The following is a 17,162-nucleotide window of genomic DNA, read 5'->3' as shown; positions in this document are numbered from 1 at the left end:
CCCCATCCCTCCCACCCCACCCCCCACTCCAGCAACCCTCAGTTTGTTTCCTGCAATTAAGAATTCCTCATATCAGTGAGATCATATGATACATGTAGAAAAGGAATCTTTTGCTAAATATCTTAAGATAACAGTTTTCAAGTGTTGTCTGGGGACCACTGGCAAACACCCAGATCCCATTCGGGTCTGTGGCATCAAAACTGTCTTCATAATTATACCAACACATTATTTGCTTTCATTCTCATTCTCATTTCATGAGAGTAGAGTCGAGTTTTCCAGAGGCTACATGACATCACCACAGACTAAATGCAGACGCAAGTATATGAATTCAGAGGTCTTCTATTAAGCTAGACATTAGAGATTTGGAAAATGTAAAATAATGCCACCCCTTTCACCAAACGTTTTGTGTTGGAAAGTATAGTCATTTTTTAATAAAAATATGTATGTTACTATATAATGGATTATTCTTAATTAAATACTTTCAAATATTCTCAGTTTCAGTTTTAATTTCTAATAAAGTAAACAAGGATAGATATAACCTACAAAAGAAAAGCTCTTTGAGGTCCACAATAAATTATTAGAAGTATAAAGGGGACCTGAGACCAAAAAGTTTGAGAACCACTACCTCAGGGTATTAGTGTTCAGAAAAACACACACTGGGGAAGATAACTCTAACTTGTCCCTCTTCCTCTTCAGAGCACTTTCCAAGCCTCTTGCTGTGACTAGTTCATCTTATAGACCATTATCTGATCACAGTTCCTAAAACATGATTCTGATCCTATCACTTCCCTACTAAAATAATCTCAAACAGTTCAAGATGTACAGAGCAATAACCAAAAACATACGAGAAACTCCATGATTTGTCCTCAGACTATTTTTTAAAAGTCATACACTCACCAATTCTACAATTATTTCAGTACATTCTCTGCAGCAGACACTATGATAGGAGCTGGGACTGAAGAGTCTGTGAGAAATAACACCTGCCATCACTGGACTAAGAGTCTACTGAGGAAGAAATAGTCACATAAATACAGGTATCCTTAATTTTCTATATTCATTTTCTAAATTTGCTATAATTATATATATATATTTTTTACCCCAAATTCACTATCCACATCAAAAACTCTCTATAATGACTCTGAATGTCCACCAACAGAATCATTTTGGTTGTACACAAATCTAGGTAAGGAGTGTGGATAACAGTTCAGTTTTATCTCAAATGTTCTCCCTAAAGGATTATGCCAATCATGCCTTGTGCCCATATTAAATGTACTGAGCATCAATGCTATCATCATCCCATCATTATTAATGAAAATATTTTCTGAGAATGTAGAAATGACTAACAAAAAAATAAGTGAGCATAAGAAACTTAGAGAAGCCCACACATCAGAAAGAGTTGGAAGTGATGGGGCATACTGAGGGAAGGAAGCACATAAGGCATGAACCAGACAGCCTGGGCGATGGAGGAGGTGGGTGAGGCTTAGGGGCAGAGCTGTCTGTCACCATTCAACAAAGGGAAAACTTTGCAAAGAGGACTCTCTTGAAGACAGACAATATTCTTGGGGATCCTTCTAGTGTTACAAATTAGGAAGACAATAGCCAGCTTAAACAAAGCATATGGAACTTCGTCTTAAACCTCGATTCAATGAACCATTATCATCATTAACACATTATACTATATGACAGGTGTTGCTAGAAATGCAGCCCTAAATAGCACACAGAACACAAGACTGACTGTCTCACTCTAAAATAATGTTGATGCCTGTGCTTTACTCTCACACACAGAACAAAGAGATGCACGTTGTCTTCAAAGATCTGTGGAAATACACTCGGCTACTGGCTATCTCAGAAATGTCCTAGCTTCTGTCTTTCCTACAGATACCTGTTGACTTTCATGTCCGTTAGCCAAGTTGGAGCATCCCACACAGTTACAGGACATTTTCTCCCTGTTCCTCTTCAATCTTTATATCTCTTCTTTTTTGTGTGTTTGTTTCCTGAAGAAACTCTCATGCTTCTTTTAACAGAAAGCTAACTTTGTAAATGTATAGTTAGCAAAGGCTAGTTAAAACTTTCTTTATAATGGATGAGCCCAGGGTGCCTGGGTGGCTCAGTTGGTTAAGTGCCTACCTTCAACTCAGGTCATGATCTCAGAGTCCTGGGATCAAGTCCCACTTCGAGTTCCTTGCTCAGCGGGGAGTCTGCTTCTCCCTCTCCCTCTACCCCTCCACTCGTGCTCTCTCTCTCACAAATAAATAAATAAAATCTTTAAATTAATTAATTAAATGCTTAAATATATATATATACACATACATATATATATACATATATATATAAAATGGACGAGCCCTTAGTGAAGCCTAACAACAAAAATTCAGATCTTAGGACTCTTTTTTTTTTTTTTAAAGATTTTATTTATTTATTTGAGAGAGAGAGAGTGAGAGAGAGCATGAGAGGGGAGAGGGTCAGAGGGAGAAGCAGACTCCCCACTGAGTGGGGAGCCCGATGTGGGACTCGATCCTGGGACTCCAGGATCATGACCTGAGCCGAAGGCAGTCGCTTAACCAACTGAGCCACCCAGGCGCCCCCAGATCTTAGGACTCTTAAGCTTATGTTACCGTTACCAAGGAGTCATCTAGGGCCACCCAAGAACACAAGTTGCTCTATGTCTAAGTTCAGGAACATCTTAAATTACAGAAAATTCCTGACATAATTAAACACCTCAATTTCATTGTCTCAAGGTATCAGTGTAGTCAATATATATGAATCTCATTCTCCTGAGAACATTCAGAATTTTATTTATACTCCATTTATCTCAAAAAGGTTTTAAGCATCCTTCCCCGAGTACATAATTATGCCTCTGTATTAGGGATTGGCAAACTTTTTCTGCAAAGGGCCAGACAGTAAATATTTTAGCTTTTGTGGGCCATACAATCTCTGTCACAACTACTTAATTCTGCCACTGTAGTGAAAAAAAAAAAAGCCATAATATAAATGAATGAACTAGGCTATGCTCCAATAAAACTTTATAAAGACAAACAACAGACAGAATCCGACTGCCTAGCTCTGCTCTGCATCATACACCCAAAGGCTGGGTTGTGTCACCAAATGCCTTTGATAGTCTTGGTATTGCAACTGAAAAAACAGTAACTTGCTTAAATCATGTGCTGTTACTACCGCCACAGGCTACTGCCCATGGTACAGACTGATACTCTTTCGTATACCCTAAGGAAATCAAGCTCTGAAAAGAAGCGGCAGAATGAAAGAGGTGCCAAGACTCATGCCCTAGATCTCCTAGCCCTTCTCCCTTTACTATTAGGGCTGACTGTCCTCAACTAGTCCTTCATGAACACCCTCACCCCTAATTCCTGTGTTTTGTCCAAGCCTGATCATCACTAAAATGGCGCCCCCTGTGCCACTGAAAAGATTTGCCTGGTGCTGCAAGACAAACATCTGAGCAGGAGGGGCCACTATAGCACCACAGGTCTGAGCCCATATCCACAGCCCTGTCTGCAGCCTGGGGCAGATCCCTTCCCCTTAGATCCCATTATTCCAGGCCAGCCTCACCCTCCTCAAGCCGGTGCTGAGAAAAAAGCCTCAGAATTCAGTAAAAATACAGAGACTATTACGTGTGGTCTTACCCTCAAATCTGTCCAGCTCCTGCCCCATCCTCCTTTCTGCCTCCTTTACCTGACTTGAACTTACTCATCTAGGTCCAGTTCAAATGTTCTCTCTCCTCCAGCAAGTGTTCCTTCAGTGCCAAGTCTGCTCTAAGTGTCTCTCCTCCTGGCTCCCTAGAACCCTACACTTGCCTTTATGGCCAAGCTCATTACACTTTACTGCCCCTCTAAGCCTATGAGAACGAGGATCCTTATTCATCTCTGCACCCTGCACAAATTGTTCCGCTTACCTCCCCACACCCTCTCCAAGAACTCCCAGACTCACCAAAAAAAAAAAATGCTATGGTTTTTCGATCATTCTACTAAAAAGGAAATGGCCATAACTAGAAAGTAGGGGGAAAAGTGAACTACGATTTGATGACTATAATTCCTTCCAAAATAATGCCATAAACCATACCAAACCAGTTCCCAATACAATTTAAATATTGAGCCAGCGGCACCTGGGTGGCTCAGTCGTTAGGCGTCTGCCTTCAGCCCAGGTCATGATCCCAGGGTCCTGGGACTGAGCCCCGCATCAGGCTCCCTGCTCAGCGGGAAGCCTGCTTCTCCCTCTCCCGTGCCCCCTGCTTGTGTTCCCTCTCTCGCTGTGTCTCTCTCTGTCAAATAAATAAATAAAATCTTTAAAAAAAATAGAAATAAATAAAAAATAAATATTGAGCCAAACAGTTAAACAATTCAAGGACACAACAGTAAAGAGCAAAACAATACATGGGCTTTTTCAATGCACATTCATTGTGATGATTTCAAATGTTACTGACAGTCGTGGGTTATTAGTACACTCACTCTTCATCACTCTCTTTAATGCACTCTCTCTCTTGTTACTCTCCATCTACCTGAAGAGGGCAAAAACAAGTTGTTTTTCAATTGTTTGAATTAAGGTGTCATGAGTGTGATTGGTTTGTTTACCAGTAGCAGTTTACAACATCTCTCTTGTCTCTCTTTATGCTACAAAAGCTTTGAAAATGTCAGCTCAACTCTGGAGCTACAAAATGTTCCTGCAGAGCCACACAAATTCCATAAAATACTATGCCTTGTAGGTCCTACCAAAATGACAGATTCCTGACTTCAGAACGTGGAAATGATGATGCTTTAAAACTGCATGTTTACAAACCAGTGCATTTTGTTCATTTGGATTTTCATAACTAAAGTTACTCAAATCTGAATTCTAAAGTCAATGTTCCCTTAAAGCAATGCCAATGTGTAACCAGTTTTCAAATACAAGCAATACATTGATAAGCACAGCAAACCAAAGTCCATCAGCCTCTTCTGTGCCATCAACAATTATTGTATTTTACTATCAAATAGGGAAAGCTAGTTCAGGGCATCTTTATGTTAATTGTTCTGGAAACTGTCCCAAATATGCTGCTTCTAACTCTAAATTATATATGCAAAAAGGAACAAAGAGGTCAACGATCCCAAAGAGTGGTTAGAAAAAAATACCTTAAACTGAGTTTTATTTTATTTTAGAGCACTAAGACACGCAACCTCTCAGCCCAGAATCTAGATGATTCCTCAGCTCAATCTTCCTCTTGGAAGCCTAAAAACTTGCCAGTATACCATGCAGAAGAAACCAGAGAGATGGCACAAAATAAACCATTAGTTCAGGGGAAATTTGTGATTGACAACAACCTAGTTTCACACATTTCTACAACTATGAGACTAACTATACACAACTGCTTGCTTAAAACTGGTATGGAAGATAAGAAGAGCACCTAGCAGCCCCTCAACTAGCCTAGGAACTTTGGAAATATCTCCTTAGGTCCCATGTATAAAATGCCAACAGCACTTACTCTGCCTTACCCATTCCAATGGAAATCCCACAGAAGTGGTTTAAGACAAGGTGCCATGTTCTGTAAGGAAGCCTAACTGTTAATGGTACTCATTTTCCCAAATATAAGTAACCATAACATGTTAAACTTAAAAACAGATTTGTTATTGGGCACCTGGGTGGCGTAGTCAGTTAAGCGTCTGACTCTTAGTTTGCATTCAGGTAATGATCTCAGGGTCCTGAGATCAAACCCTGCATTGGGCTCTATGCTCAGCTTGGAACTCTCTCTCTCTCCCCCTCTGTCTCTCTCTCTCAAATAAATAAATCTTTAAAAAAAATAGATTTGTTATCACTAATGAATAAATCAATAAGAATACACTAGAATTGAAATACCAAAAAAATACAGCAATAATCTGGGGCACCTGGGTGGCTCAGTCGGTTAAGCATCTGCCTTCAGCTCAGGTCATGATCTCAGGATTCTGGGATCGAGCCTTGAGTCTGAGTAGGGAGCCTGCTTCTCCCTCTCCCTCTGCCCCTCCCCCCACTGCTCGTGCGCTCTCTCTCTCTCAATAAATAAAATCTTTAAATATATATATATAGCAACAATCTAATACAAGACATAATTTGGCAATCCAAACATGGTGGGAACTAGAATACACTAAAGAATCCTCTAAAGAGGGCGCCTGGGTGGCTCAGATGGTTAAGCGTCTGCCTTCGGCTCAGGTCATGATCCCAGAGTCCTGGGATCGAGTCCCACATCGGGCTCCCGGCTCAGCGGGGAGCCTGCTTCTCCCTCTGACCCTCTCCCCTCTCATGCTGTTTCTCTCTCGCTCGCTCTCTAAAAAATAAAATAAAATCTTTAAAAAAAAAAAAAAAAAAGAATCCTCTAAAGAACAATATTAGAAAATGTTTCTCAAGCCAAAAACTGTTAAAATCTCCTTGGTTCTTTGGGGAAACATATACTAACATGCAAACACGTGCATACACACACATACGCACTTACATAAAAGGAAAAGCCAAAAGAAATCTTAAAGAGGTTGTTTCTGTTTGGTAAGCTTATGAGTAATTTTTATTTTCTTCTTCATATTTTTCTATATTTTTTCAATTTTCTACATGAGTATATACTACTTTAATAAATAATAAATTCTCAACGTAGAATTCACTTATATTAATGAAAACCCAGAAGGAGAATGGGGAATGTTTTCTCTTTTTTTAACTTTAATATTTCAAACATATACATATTTAAAATGTCATGTATCTATCATCTAGCTTCAATTACCAATATTTTGCCAACCTTCTTTCAACTATATCCAATCATCTTATTTTCTAAAGTATTTTAAAAGCAAATCCCAACCCCATGTCACTTAACCTGCATATATTTAAATGTGTATCTTTAATTAATAAATATATGTGTGTGTGTATATATATATGTGTATGTATATATATATACACACACATACATATATAGTCACCATGCCATCATTACATCTAATAGAACAATAATTCCACAGTATCATCTAATATCTAGTCCATATTCAAAAATAAGAATGGTCCTTTGGGCACCTGGGTGGCTCAGTTGATTAAGTGTCTGCCTTCAGCTCAGGTCATGATCCCGGGGTCTTGGGATGGAGTCCTACGTGGGGCTCCCTGCTCAGTCAGGAGTCTGCTTCTCCCTTTGCCTCTCCCCCCTGCTCATGTGTGCATTCTCTCTCTCTCTCTTTCTCTCTCTCCCCCTCCCTCTCTCGCAAAAATAAATAAATAAAATCTTTAAGAAAAAATGGTCCTTTCAATTTAGAAACCCATCTAGGGGCACCTGGGTGGCACAGTCGGTTAAGCATCCGACTCTTGGTTTCAGCTCAGGTTGTGATCTTAGGGTCATGAGGTGGAGCTCCCTTGTCAGGCGCCATGCTCAGCACAGAGTCTGCTTAAGTTTCTCTCTCCCTCTCCCTAAGCCCCTCCCCCCTCTTCTCTCTCTAAAATAAATAAATCTTTTTTAAAAAAGGGGGGGGGGCACCTGGGTGGCTCAGTCGTTAAGCGTCTGCCTTCAGCTCAGGTCATGATCCCAGGGTCCTGGAATCGAGTCCCGCATCAGGTTCCCTGCTCGGCAGGAGGCCTGCTTCTCCCTCTCCCACTCCCCCTGCTTGTGTTCCCTCTCTCGCTGTCTCTCTGTCAAATAAATAAATAAAATCTTTAAAAAAAAAAAAAAGAAATCCATCTAGAAAATTTTAAATTGTGCCACTACCTCATACCCAGAATGCATAAAGAACTATAAATCAGTAAGAAAAGCAAGACACAAAAGAAAAATATTCAAAAGGCTTAAAAAGGCACCTCAATAAAAGGGAAAATCCAAACAGCTAATGAACATAAGGAAAAAAATCATAACACAACTTAAAACCACAAGTTACTACTACACACACCCAACAAAATGGCTAAATGTAAAAGAATGACAATACCAAGTATTAGGTAGGATGTGGAGCACTAGGAACTCAAAAACACTACTATAAGAAGGTACAAACTGAAAAACAGTTTTCTTCTAAAGCTAACCATACGCATACCCTATAACCACTACTAGGCGTACATCCAATATAAACACATGCTTCCATACCCAGGGAAACGTGCTGAACATTCATGAAAGTTTTGCGCATAAAAGCCAAAACTAGAAGCAATCAACATGACCACAGCAGAACAATAAATGCACTGTGGAACATTTATACAATAGAATAACATACTGTAAAGAAAATGAATGAACAATAGCTACAGTGCAGAAAAAGCTTATAAATGTTTATAATGCATGAAAGAAGCCAGGCATAAAAGAATACACACTGAATGATTCTCCTAGTTATATAAAATTCAGAAACAGGGTATAATTAACTACATATTTAAAGAAAAGAAGTATATGACTGCCATAAAGTCAGAATAGTGACTATCTTTAGAGAAAAAAGGGAAGACCATGATCAGTGAAGAAGGTGTGCAGGGGAACTCTAGGGTACTTGAGGTCAGTGATGGTACACAGGTGTTCACCTTGCAATAATTTATGAAGCTTTAAGTTATGTTTTATGCACTTTCCTAGCTTTCAAAACATAGAAAGTTTAAAAATACTATAATAATAGATTCAGGCAAATATTATCAATGGATGTAAATTCACTAGATGAAAGGCTGCTGGAATACAGGATATTCATCTAGTCTCTAAGCATCACCCTATAAATCTCTTACTAATTATAAAGAGAAATCCTTGACCAGATCCTTCAGATGAGGGAAAAAATTTATATATATATTATTGGCAAAATTAGTATCCCATGAATATGATCTATATATTAAATGATATACTAATGTTAAATTGCCTTGGTATTTTTGTTTTTTTGTTTTGTTTTTTTGTTTTTTAAGATTTTATTTATTTATTTGACAGAGACACAGCGAGAGCAGGAACACAAGCAGGGAGAGTGGGAGAGGGAGAAACAGGCTTCCTGCTGAGCAGGGAGCCCAACATAGGACTCGATCCCAGGACCCTGGGATCATGACCTGAGCCAAAGGCAGACGCTTAACGACTGAGCCACCCAGGCGCCCTAATTGCCTTGTTATTAAAACACACGTAATAATTAAAGGAGAACTGTCATAATGTCTGCAACTTACTTTCAAATGTTATAGCAGATAGAAACACAGAGAAAGAGGGGCGCCTGGGTGGCTCAGTGGGTTAAGCGACTGCCTTCGGCTCAGGTCATGATCCTGGAGTCCCTGGATCGAGTCCCGCATCGGGCTCCCTGCTCGGCAGGGAGTCTGCTTCTCCCTCTGACCCTCCTCCCTCTCATGCTCTCTGTCTCTCATTCTCTCTGTCTCAAATAAATAAATAAAATCTTTAAAAAAATAAAAAATTAAAAAATTAAAAAAAAAAAGAAACAGAGAAAGAGATAAAGAGAGACAATGGCAGAGCAATGGAAAAACAAAGGAAATGAGGCAAATAGTAACAACTGGAGAATCTAGGTGGAGTATCCAAGTGTTCATTGCACTACTTCAACCTTTCGGTATGTAAGACATTTCCCAAAATAAAACAAGGAGAGAGGGAATAAAAGGTTTCAAAAAGGAAGAACAGCAATAGCAACAAAAGACAGAGTTTACATGTATTAGGAGGAGACAAAAAGGACTGGATTATTTCCAGTATATTATAGTCTCATGAAAAATAACTGGAAAGACTGTAATAATATGTACTTTTTAAAAAAGAGAAAAATCGGTGCGCCTGGGTGGCTCAGTTGGTTGAGTGTGGGACTCTTGATTTTGGCTCAGGTCATGATCTCACGTCCTGAGATCTAGCCCCCACACCCCATAGGCTCCATGCTCAGCAGGGAGTCCACTTGGGATTGATTCTCTCTCTCCCTCTCCCTCTGCCCCTCCCCCCACACATGCATGTGCACACTCTCTCTCTAAAATAAATAAATCTTTTTTAAAAAATAAATAAATAATAAGAAAATCTTTCACAATTTGTGGAAAACAGGAGACTAAGTCTGTTCAAATATAACTTTTTTAAATGACTAGGGGAAAACTACTAGAAGAACGCATATTAAAATACTGTTTTTTGCCTTAAGGTGGTAGTATTATGGATAATATTTCCTGTTTCCCAAATATCTTTATAATGTGTTTTGCTTAAAAAAATTTTAGTGTAATTTAAATATTAGCCAGATAACCACATAATATATTACTGTCGAACAATTTCAGGTATCTGTACCATTTGCTGGTTTCAATCTGAAAAATACCAACAACAGAAATCCTACTAATAATGTCTTGATTTCCCTTTATCCTATGAGGAATTATGGATCACACAAAGCATAACAAATGACTACTTCTCAAGTGCCTAAAACGGTAACAAAAATAGGAAATCTGCCCTTTACAAAACCCATTACAGTATAAATATACCTCATCATATATGCTCCCATTAATGTCTGCACCATAGATAGGTGCCACAAAAGTTAAGTTCTTCCAGTACTTGCGCTCCAAATCTTCATAATCCAAGTATCTTGGAGTACAGTATCTGCAAAAGGTAAATGAAAAGAGTACAAACCAATACGATGATATAAGATTTTCCCCACCTACATCACTTAAATCACTTTCCAAACAAAATTTTATCAAAATGAAAACAATGCAGCAACTCATGTTGTCAAATCTAACAAGCAAATATACAAATGTATTTACCATGGATCTCTGGATATTCTAAATATTCCTAAATAACTCTAAATAACTTCATATATTTTACTAATAAGGAAAATACTCTCATGAAAGTATCAAATATAGAAGGAGAAGAGTTAAAAACTCATTATTTTATCTTTCAAATTATTTTCTAAAATCTTTAACCAATTATTCTATACTAGTAAATTTTATAGACTTAACATGCAAAAGATAAGACATCTATAGAAAAATTGACAAAAAATAATTTCACTAAAAGTCAAGGAAAGCAAAACCAAAATAAGATACTTTGCAACCATTAGATTGGCAAATGCTTAATATATTAATGGTAGGAAAGAATGAGACCTCTCTCACACAGCTGGAATGAAAGTATAAAGTAGTACAAACTTTCCAGAGTATAATTTTTTACACATATCAAAACCTTTAAAAAATGTGTATCTTCAACCCTAAAATCCAACTCTGGAAATTCATTCTAACAATGCAGAGGCATATACAATGATACATGACCTGGGATGTTTGCTCCAGTATTAACTGAAAACTCAAACTAATGTCGTCCAACTACAAGGACTAAGTTAAATAAAATACAGAATACAAAATAAGGTAATCTTTCTATGTATTGATATTAATATTTTTCCACAATGAACTAAGTAGGTTATAGAATGGTGAATATACTATGATAGTATTTATGTAAAAAAAATCTATAACTGGGGGAAATCGGAGGGGTAGATGAACCATGAGAGACGATGGACTCTGAAAAACAAACTGAGGGTTCTAGAGGGAAGGGGGGTGGGAGGATGGGTTAGCCTGGTGGTGGGTATTGAGGAGGGCACATTCTGCATGGAGCACTGGGTGTTATGCACAAAAAATGAATCATGGAACACTACATCTAAAACTATTGATGTAATGTATGGGGATTAACATAAGAATAAAAAAAAAGAAAAAAGAAAAAATATCTATAACTGTACTCAAAAGGCCAAAAAGAAATATATACCATATTATTAATATTAATGGTTATCTTTCACATTGGAATTACAGAAAAGCAGACTTCTCTGTATTATTTGGATTGTGAACAAATAATTTTATATTAATACACACACAAAAAAAAACAGTATTTCTACATGAAAAAAGAAATCAGCGAAATAAGAAAGTAATGAAACAGGTTTTTTAGCAGTAAAAAGAGTGTTTAGCAGCAGTAGCAATCCCCATAAAGCCTACTGACATTTTATTATAGATTTAACAACTATAGAACAATCAAAATCAATACCCACTATACTGGGACCCCAAACTAGTTACCCAAGCATTAAGCAAGAAAACCAAACAAATTAACAACTGTATCTGAAATATAGAATAGTTTGCTGATTTACCCAAAACATTAGAATCTCAACAGTGCTGTGAATTGTGTAAGATTGTTGAATCACTGACCTGTACCTCTGAAACAAATAATACCTTATACGTTAAAAAGAAGAAGAAGAAGAAGAAGATAGCAGGAAGGGAAGAATGAAGGGGGGGGAATTGGAGGGGGAGACGAACCATGAGAGACTATGGACTCTGAGAAACAAACTGAGGGTTCTAGAGGGGAGGGGGGTGGGGTATGGGTTAGCCTGGTGATGGGTATTAAAGAGGGCAAGTACTGCATGGAGCACTGGGTGTTACACGCAAACAATGAATCATGGAACACTACATCAAAAACTAATGATGTAATGTATGGTGATTAACATAACATAATAAAAAATAATAAAAATAAATAAATAAAAAGAGTTAAAAAACAAACAAAAAAAGAATCTCAACAGGACAGCCAAAAATAAAAAGGATGGGCATGAAAGCATCATTAACTCCACTGTATTCCACCACTTCAATTAGTAGGTTCCAATAGTAATAAGAATTCTAGGCAAGCTAACCAGAGGTCATACTCGTGACAAAGGTAACAGACATACTGTTTATTATGCCTTACAGAGAAATTTGTTGTATTTTTAAATACTACAGTCCTAACCTGTGTTTCGCTATAAGAGACACAAAGAATCTATCACTATATACTACTCAATCATGATCAATTTTAACTACCTATAACTCTAAAAAAGAAACATATGGTTCAGTATTGGCTACTGAGGTTAAATTCTAAGATCTGTGAATATAGTATTTGTTGACTGAATGAATAATGATTCTAAACTTGAAAAAAAAAAAGTGACCAGTTCACTCAGTTGGTGCCCAATTCTAATGAAACCTGGCTACAGATTCCATCCCTAATAGATTGTCAGTCACAGCTGTCCCAGGGCGCCTGGGTGGCTCAATCGTTAAGCATCTGCCTTCGGCTCAGGTCATGATCCCAGGGTCCTGGAATCGAGCCCCGCATCCGGCTCCCTGCTCAGCGGGAGGCCTGCTTCTCCTTCTCCCACTCCCCCTGATTGTGTTCCCTTTCTCGCTGTGTCTCTGTCAAATAAATAAAATCTTAAAAAAAAAAAAAAAAATCCCAGCTGTCCCACAAATCCAGTATCAATTTTCTCAAAAGCAGTCCAACCATTCCTTTTTCCCAGAACCTTTTATTCACTGTATTACAATTGTTAAGAGATGAGTCTCCAGGACCAGCCTGCCTAGAGTTTTGAATCCAGGCTTTGCCATGTATGAGCTATGTAATCCTGGGCAAGAGACTGAATTTCTCTGGACCTCAATTATTCCTCTATAAAACAGGGATAATAATAGTTGAATTACTGTGAGGACTCCATTACATAATTATGTAAAGCACATAGCTCCATGCCTAGAATAAAGTATAGATCAGTAATGTAAGTGATACAAGAGAGTATTTAAAGTTTTATAGGGGCGCCTGGGTGGCTCAGTTGGTTAAGCGACTGCCTTCGGCTCAGGTCATGATCCCAGGGTCCTGGGATTGAGTCCCACATCGGGCTCCCGGCTCAGCGGGGAGCCTGCTTCTCCCTCTGACCCTCTCCCCTCTCATGCTGTTTCTCCCTCGCTCACTCTCAAATAAATAAATAAATAAATAAATAAATAAATAAAATCTTTAAAAAAATAAAAAAATAAAGTTTTATAGTAGAACTATGTTGGAGGTCTCTAGATTTTCTTTGAACTAAGTTGTGTTATTAACCAAATGAGCATGTTATCCTGTCTACTGTTTACACCAAGCACATAATGCACTGTGCACCTATGCAAGGGCATATACTGAATGAAGGAAAACAGATGAGCAAAAAAAACAGGAGAATGCCTCCTGCCTCCCATGAAAATTAACTCCATCTCAGGACCATCCTATAACCATTATGAACACTACTCGACCCGACTACAGCTGTAAGTGAACAAGCAAGAGCCTTGGATTGAGGCTTAGAAACCCAGTTCACGGACATTTGAAATAAATTTCCCACATGGAATTGGCAGAGGAAATATAAAAAGAATTTTCAAAGGTATTTTTTTTCCTAGGAATCTTCATTTTATTTTTTCTCTCCAAATTTCTATTTAAATTCTAGTTAGTCTACATATAGAGTAATATTGGGTTCAGAAGTAGAATTCAGTGATTCATCACTTACATACAGCACCCAGTGCTCATCATAACAAATGCCCTCCTTAATACCCATCATCCATCTAGCCCATCCCCCACCCACCTCCCTCCATCAACCCTCAGTTTGTTCTCTATCATAAAGAGTCTCTTATGATTTGCTTCCCTCTTTTTTTTTTCCCTTCCCATATGTTCATCAGTTTTGTTTCCTAAATTCCACATAAGAGTGAAATCATATGGTATTGGTCTTTCTCTGACCAACTTATTTCACTTAGCATAATACACTCTAGTTCCATCCACATCATTGTGAATGACAAGACTTTTTTTTGATGGCTGAGTAATATTCCATCATATGTATGTATATGTATGTATGCTGTCGAAAAATAAAACCTTAAAAAAAAAGTACAAAAATTTATAAAGGAAAAAAAAAAAGTTGGGTAAATGTGCTTCCACAATCTTGTTTCAATAGCATTACACTAATAAGTGGCTAAAAGAGTTCTTAAAGTGTTTGAATGCAAAGCAGTCCAGTCTATGATAAAAGTTTCACATTCTCAATAAATGAGATCTAAAACAATGAGGCTTTACTAATGCCTATCAAAAATTCAAAACGGGCACCTGGGTGGCTCAGTTGGTTAAGCGACTGCCTTCGGCTCAGGTCATGATCCTGGAGTCCCGGGATCGAGTCCCGCATCAGGCTCCCTGCTCAGCAGGGGGTCTGCTTCTCCCTCTGACCCTCTTCCCTCTTGTGCTCTCTGTCTCTCATTCTCTCTCTCTCAAATAAATAAATAAAATCTTTAAAAAAAAAAATTCAAAACAAGGGACTCACATGAAATATAAAACTTTTGGGGTGAGTCCAAGATGGCAGAGGAGTAGGAGACCTAAATTTCGTCTGTCTGAGGAATTCAGCTAGATAGCTATCAAACCATTCTGAACACCTATGAACTCAACTAGAGATCAAAGAAAAGAATAGCAGCAATTCTGTGAACAGAAAAGCGACCACTTTCTGCAAGGTAGGACGTGCAGAGAAGAAAATCTGAGGCGATATATGGGAAGATAGACAGCAGCGGGGAGGGAGCCTCCCTCAGCCGGCTACTGGCAAGTGATAGAGCAGCGGAGCACAAAACTGGAACTTGTAGAAGTCCACTCCAGTGATGGACGTCACTCTGGTGGCTAACCAGGGGGTGGAACCCTTCCTGGGACAGTGGTCTCAGGACCCTCAGGGTCACAGGAAAACTGGGGGTGCCTGAGTGTGACAGAGCTCCCAGGTATCAGAGCAGGGAAGCCGGCTGCAAAGAGAGAGCCAAGGAGTGGGCTCTCAGCTCGGGGTTGTCATAAACTGTGATCTTCGGCATAGTTGAGTCCCTGGGTCCTGACAAGCAGCAAAACCAGGGAGACTCCCCTTCTTCCCCCGGGAGGAGTGGCACAGGAGCGTGCTGCAGGAATCTGCTGGGTTTGGAGACTCCAAATGGGGCCCTGTGCCAAAAATATAAATGCTCAGACACAGGCTGGGTGAGCACAGAGTGCGGACAGAGACCACGGAGACAGGAATGATTGACTGCTTTTCTATGAGCACTCACTGAGAAGTAGGGCCCCAAGCTCTCTGCCCCTCTAGGGCCAGAGACTGGGAGGCTGCCATTTTCATTCGCATACTCTAAAGCTGTGCAGAAAGCTTCAGGGAACAAAAGCTACAGAGAGCAAACCAAAGCAGATTCCTTAGCCTGGCCCCTGGCAAGGACAGTGCAATTCCACCTGGGGCAAAGACATTCGAGAATCAATGCAACAGGCCCCTCCCCCAGAAGATCAGCAAGAATATCCAGCCAAGACCAAGTTTACGGATCAATGAGAACTGCAAAACTCCAGCGCTAGGAAAATACAGCACATAGAATGCATGGCTTTTTCCCCATGATTCTTTAGTCTTTCAATTGCAATTTTTTTAATTTTCTTTATTTTTTTTTAATTTTTCTCCTTTCTTCTTTCAACCAACTTCATATCAAATCTGTTTTTAAAATCCTTTTTAATTTTCATTATTATAGTCATATTCTATCCCTTCATTGTATTTAACCTTATTTTTGTGCGTGTGTGTGTGTGTGTGTGTATGTATATATATATATAAAAGTTTTTCTTTCTTTAAAATTATGGGATGCAGTTTCTAATAAAGAACCAAAATATGCCCTAAATCTAGTGTATGGCTCTATTCTATTCACCTGCCTAATCACATTCTCTCTTTTTTCTTCTTCTTTCTTTTTTCAAACAACTTCTTATCAATTCCTTTTTCAAAATCTTTTTTTTAATTTCCATTTTTACAGTTGTATGCCACCTCTTCCTTGTATTTAACCTTCTTTTTGTATATATATAACTTTTTCTTTCTTTAAAACTTTGGGATGCAACAACTGTTCAAAATCTTTGGGATGCAGCAAAGGCAGTCCTAAGAGGGAAGTATATAGCAATACAAGCCTTTCTCAAGAAACAAGAAAGATCTCAAATACACAACCTAACCTGACACCTAAAGGAGCTGGACAAAGAACAGCAAATAAAGCCTACACCCAGAAGAAGAGAAATAATAAAGATAAGAGCAGAAATCAATGAAATAGAATCCAAAAGAACAGTAGAACAGATCAACGGAACTAGGAGCTGGTTCTTTGAAAGAATTAATAAGATTGATAAGCCAGACTTACCAAAAAGAAAAGAGAAAGGACCCAAATAAATAAAATCATGAATGAAAGAGGAGAGATCACAACCAACACCAAAGAAATACAAACAATTATAAGAACATATTATAAGCAACTATATGCCAGCAAATTAGACAATCTGGAAGAAATGGATGTACTCCTAGAATCTTATAAACTACCAAAACTGAACTAGGAAGAAATAGAAAGCATGAACAGGCCCATAACCAGCAAGGAAATTGAAGCAGTAATCAAAAATCTCCCAACAAACAAGAGCCCAGGGCCAGATGGCTTCCCAGGAGAATTCTACCAAACATTTCAAGAAGAATTAATACCTATTCTTCTGAAACTGTTCCAAAAAATAGAAATGGAAGGAAAAC

General features: G+C 38.5%; 1 protein-coding gene across 1 annotated transcript in view; it reads right to left on the bottom strand.

Annotated features, from left to right (window-relative positions):
* The window catches only part of KDM4C (lysine demethylase 4C), a 259,913-nt gene extending 249,116 nt beyond the window's left edge, over positions 1–10,797 (bottom strand). The window contains exon 1 of the mRNA XM_081804070.1: positions 10,351–10,797. Within this exon, the coding sequence (XP_081660196.1) occupies positions 10,351–10,629 (279 nt within the window). The 5' untranslated portion in view covers positions 10,630–10,797. The remainder of the gene's footprint in view (positions 1–10,350) is intronic.
* Positions 10,798–17,162: the final 6,365 nt, after the last annotated feature.

The sequence above is a fragment of the Leptonychotes weddellii genome, chromosome 14, assembly GCF_054177405.1.
Source record: "Leptonychotes weddellii isolate Sample4059 chromosome 14, ASM5417740v2, whole genome shotgun sequence".
NCBI classification, from domain to species: Eukaryota; Metazoa; Chordata; class Mammalia; order Carnivora; family Phocidae; genus Leptonychotes; species Leptonychotes weddellii.
This window is presented reverse-complemented; position numbering and strand designations above follow the sequence as displayed.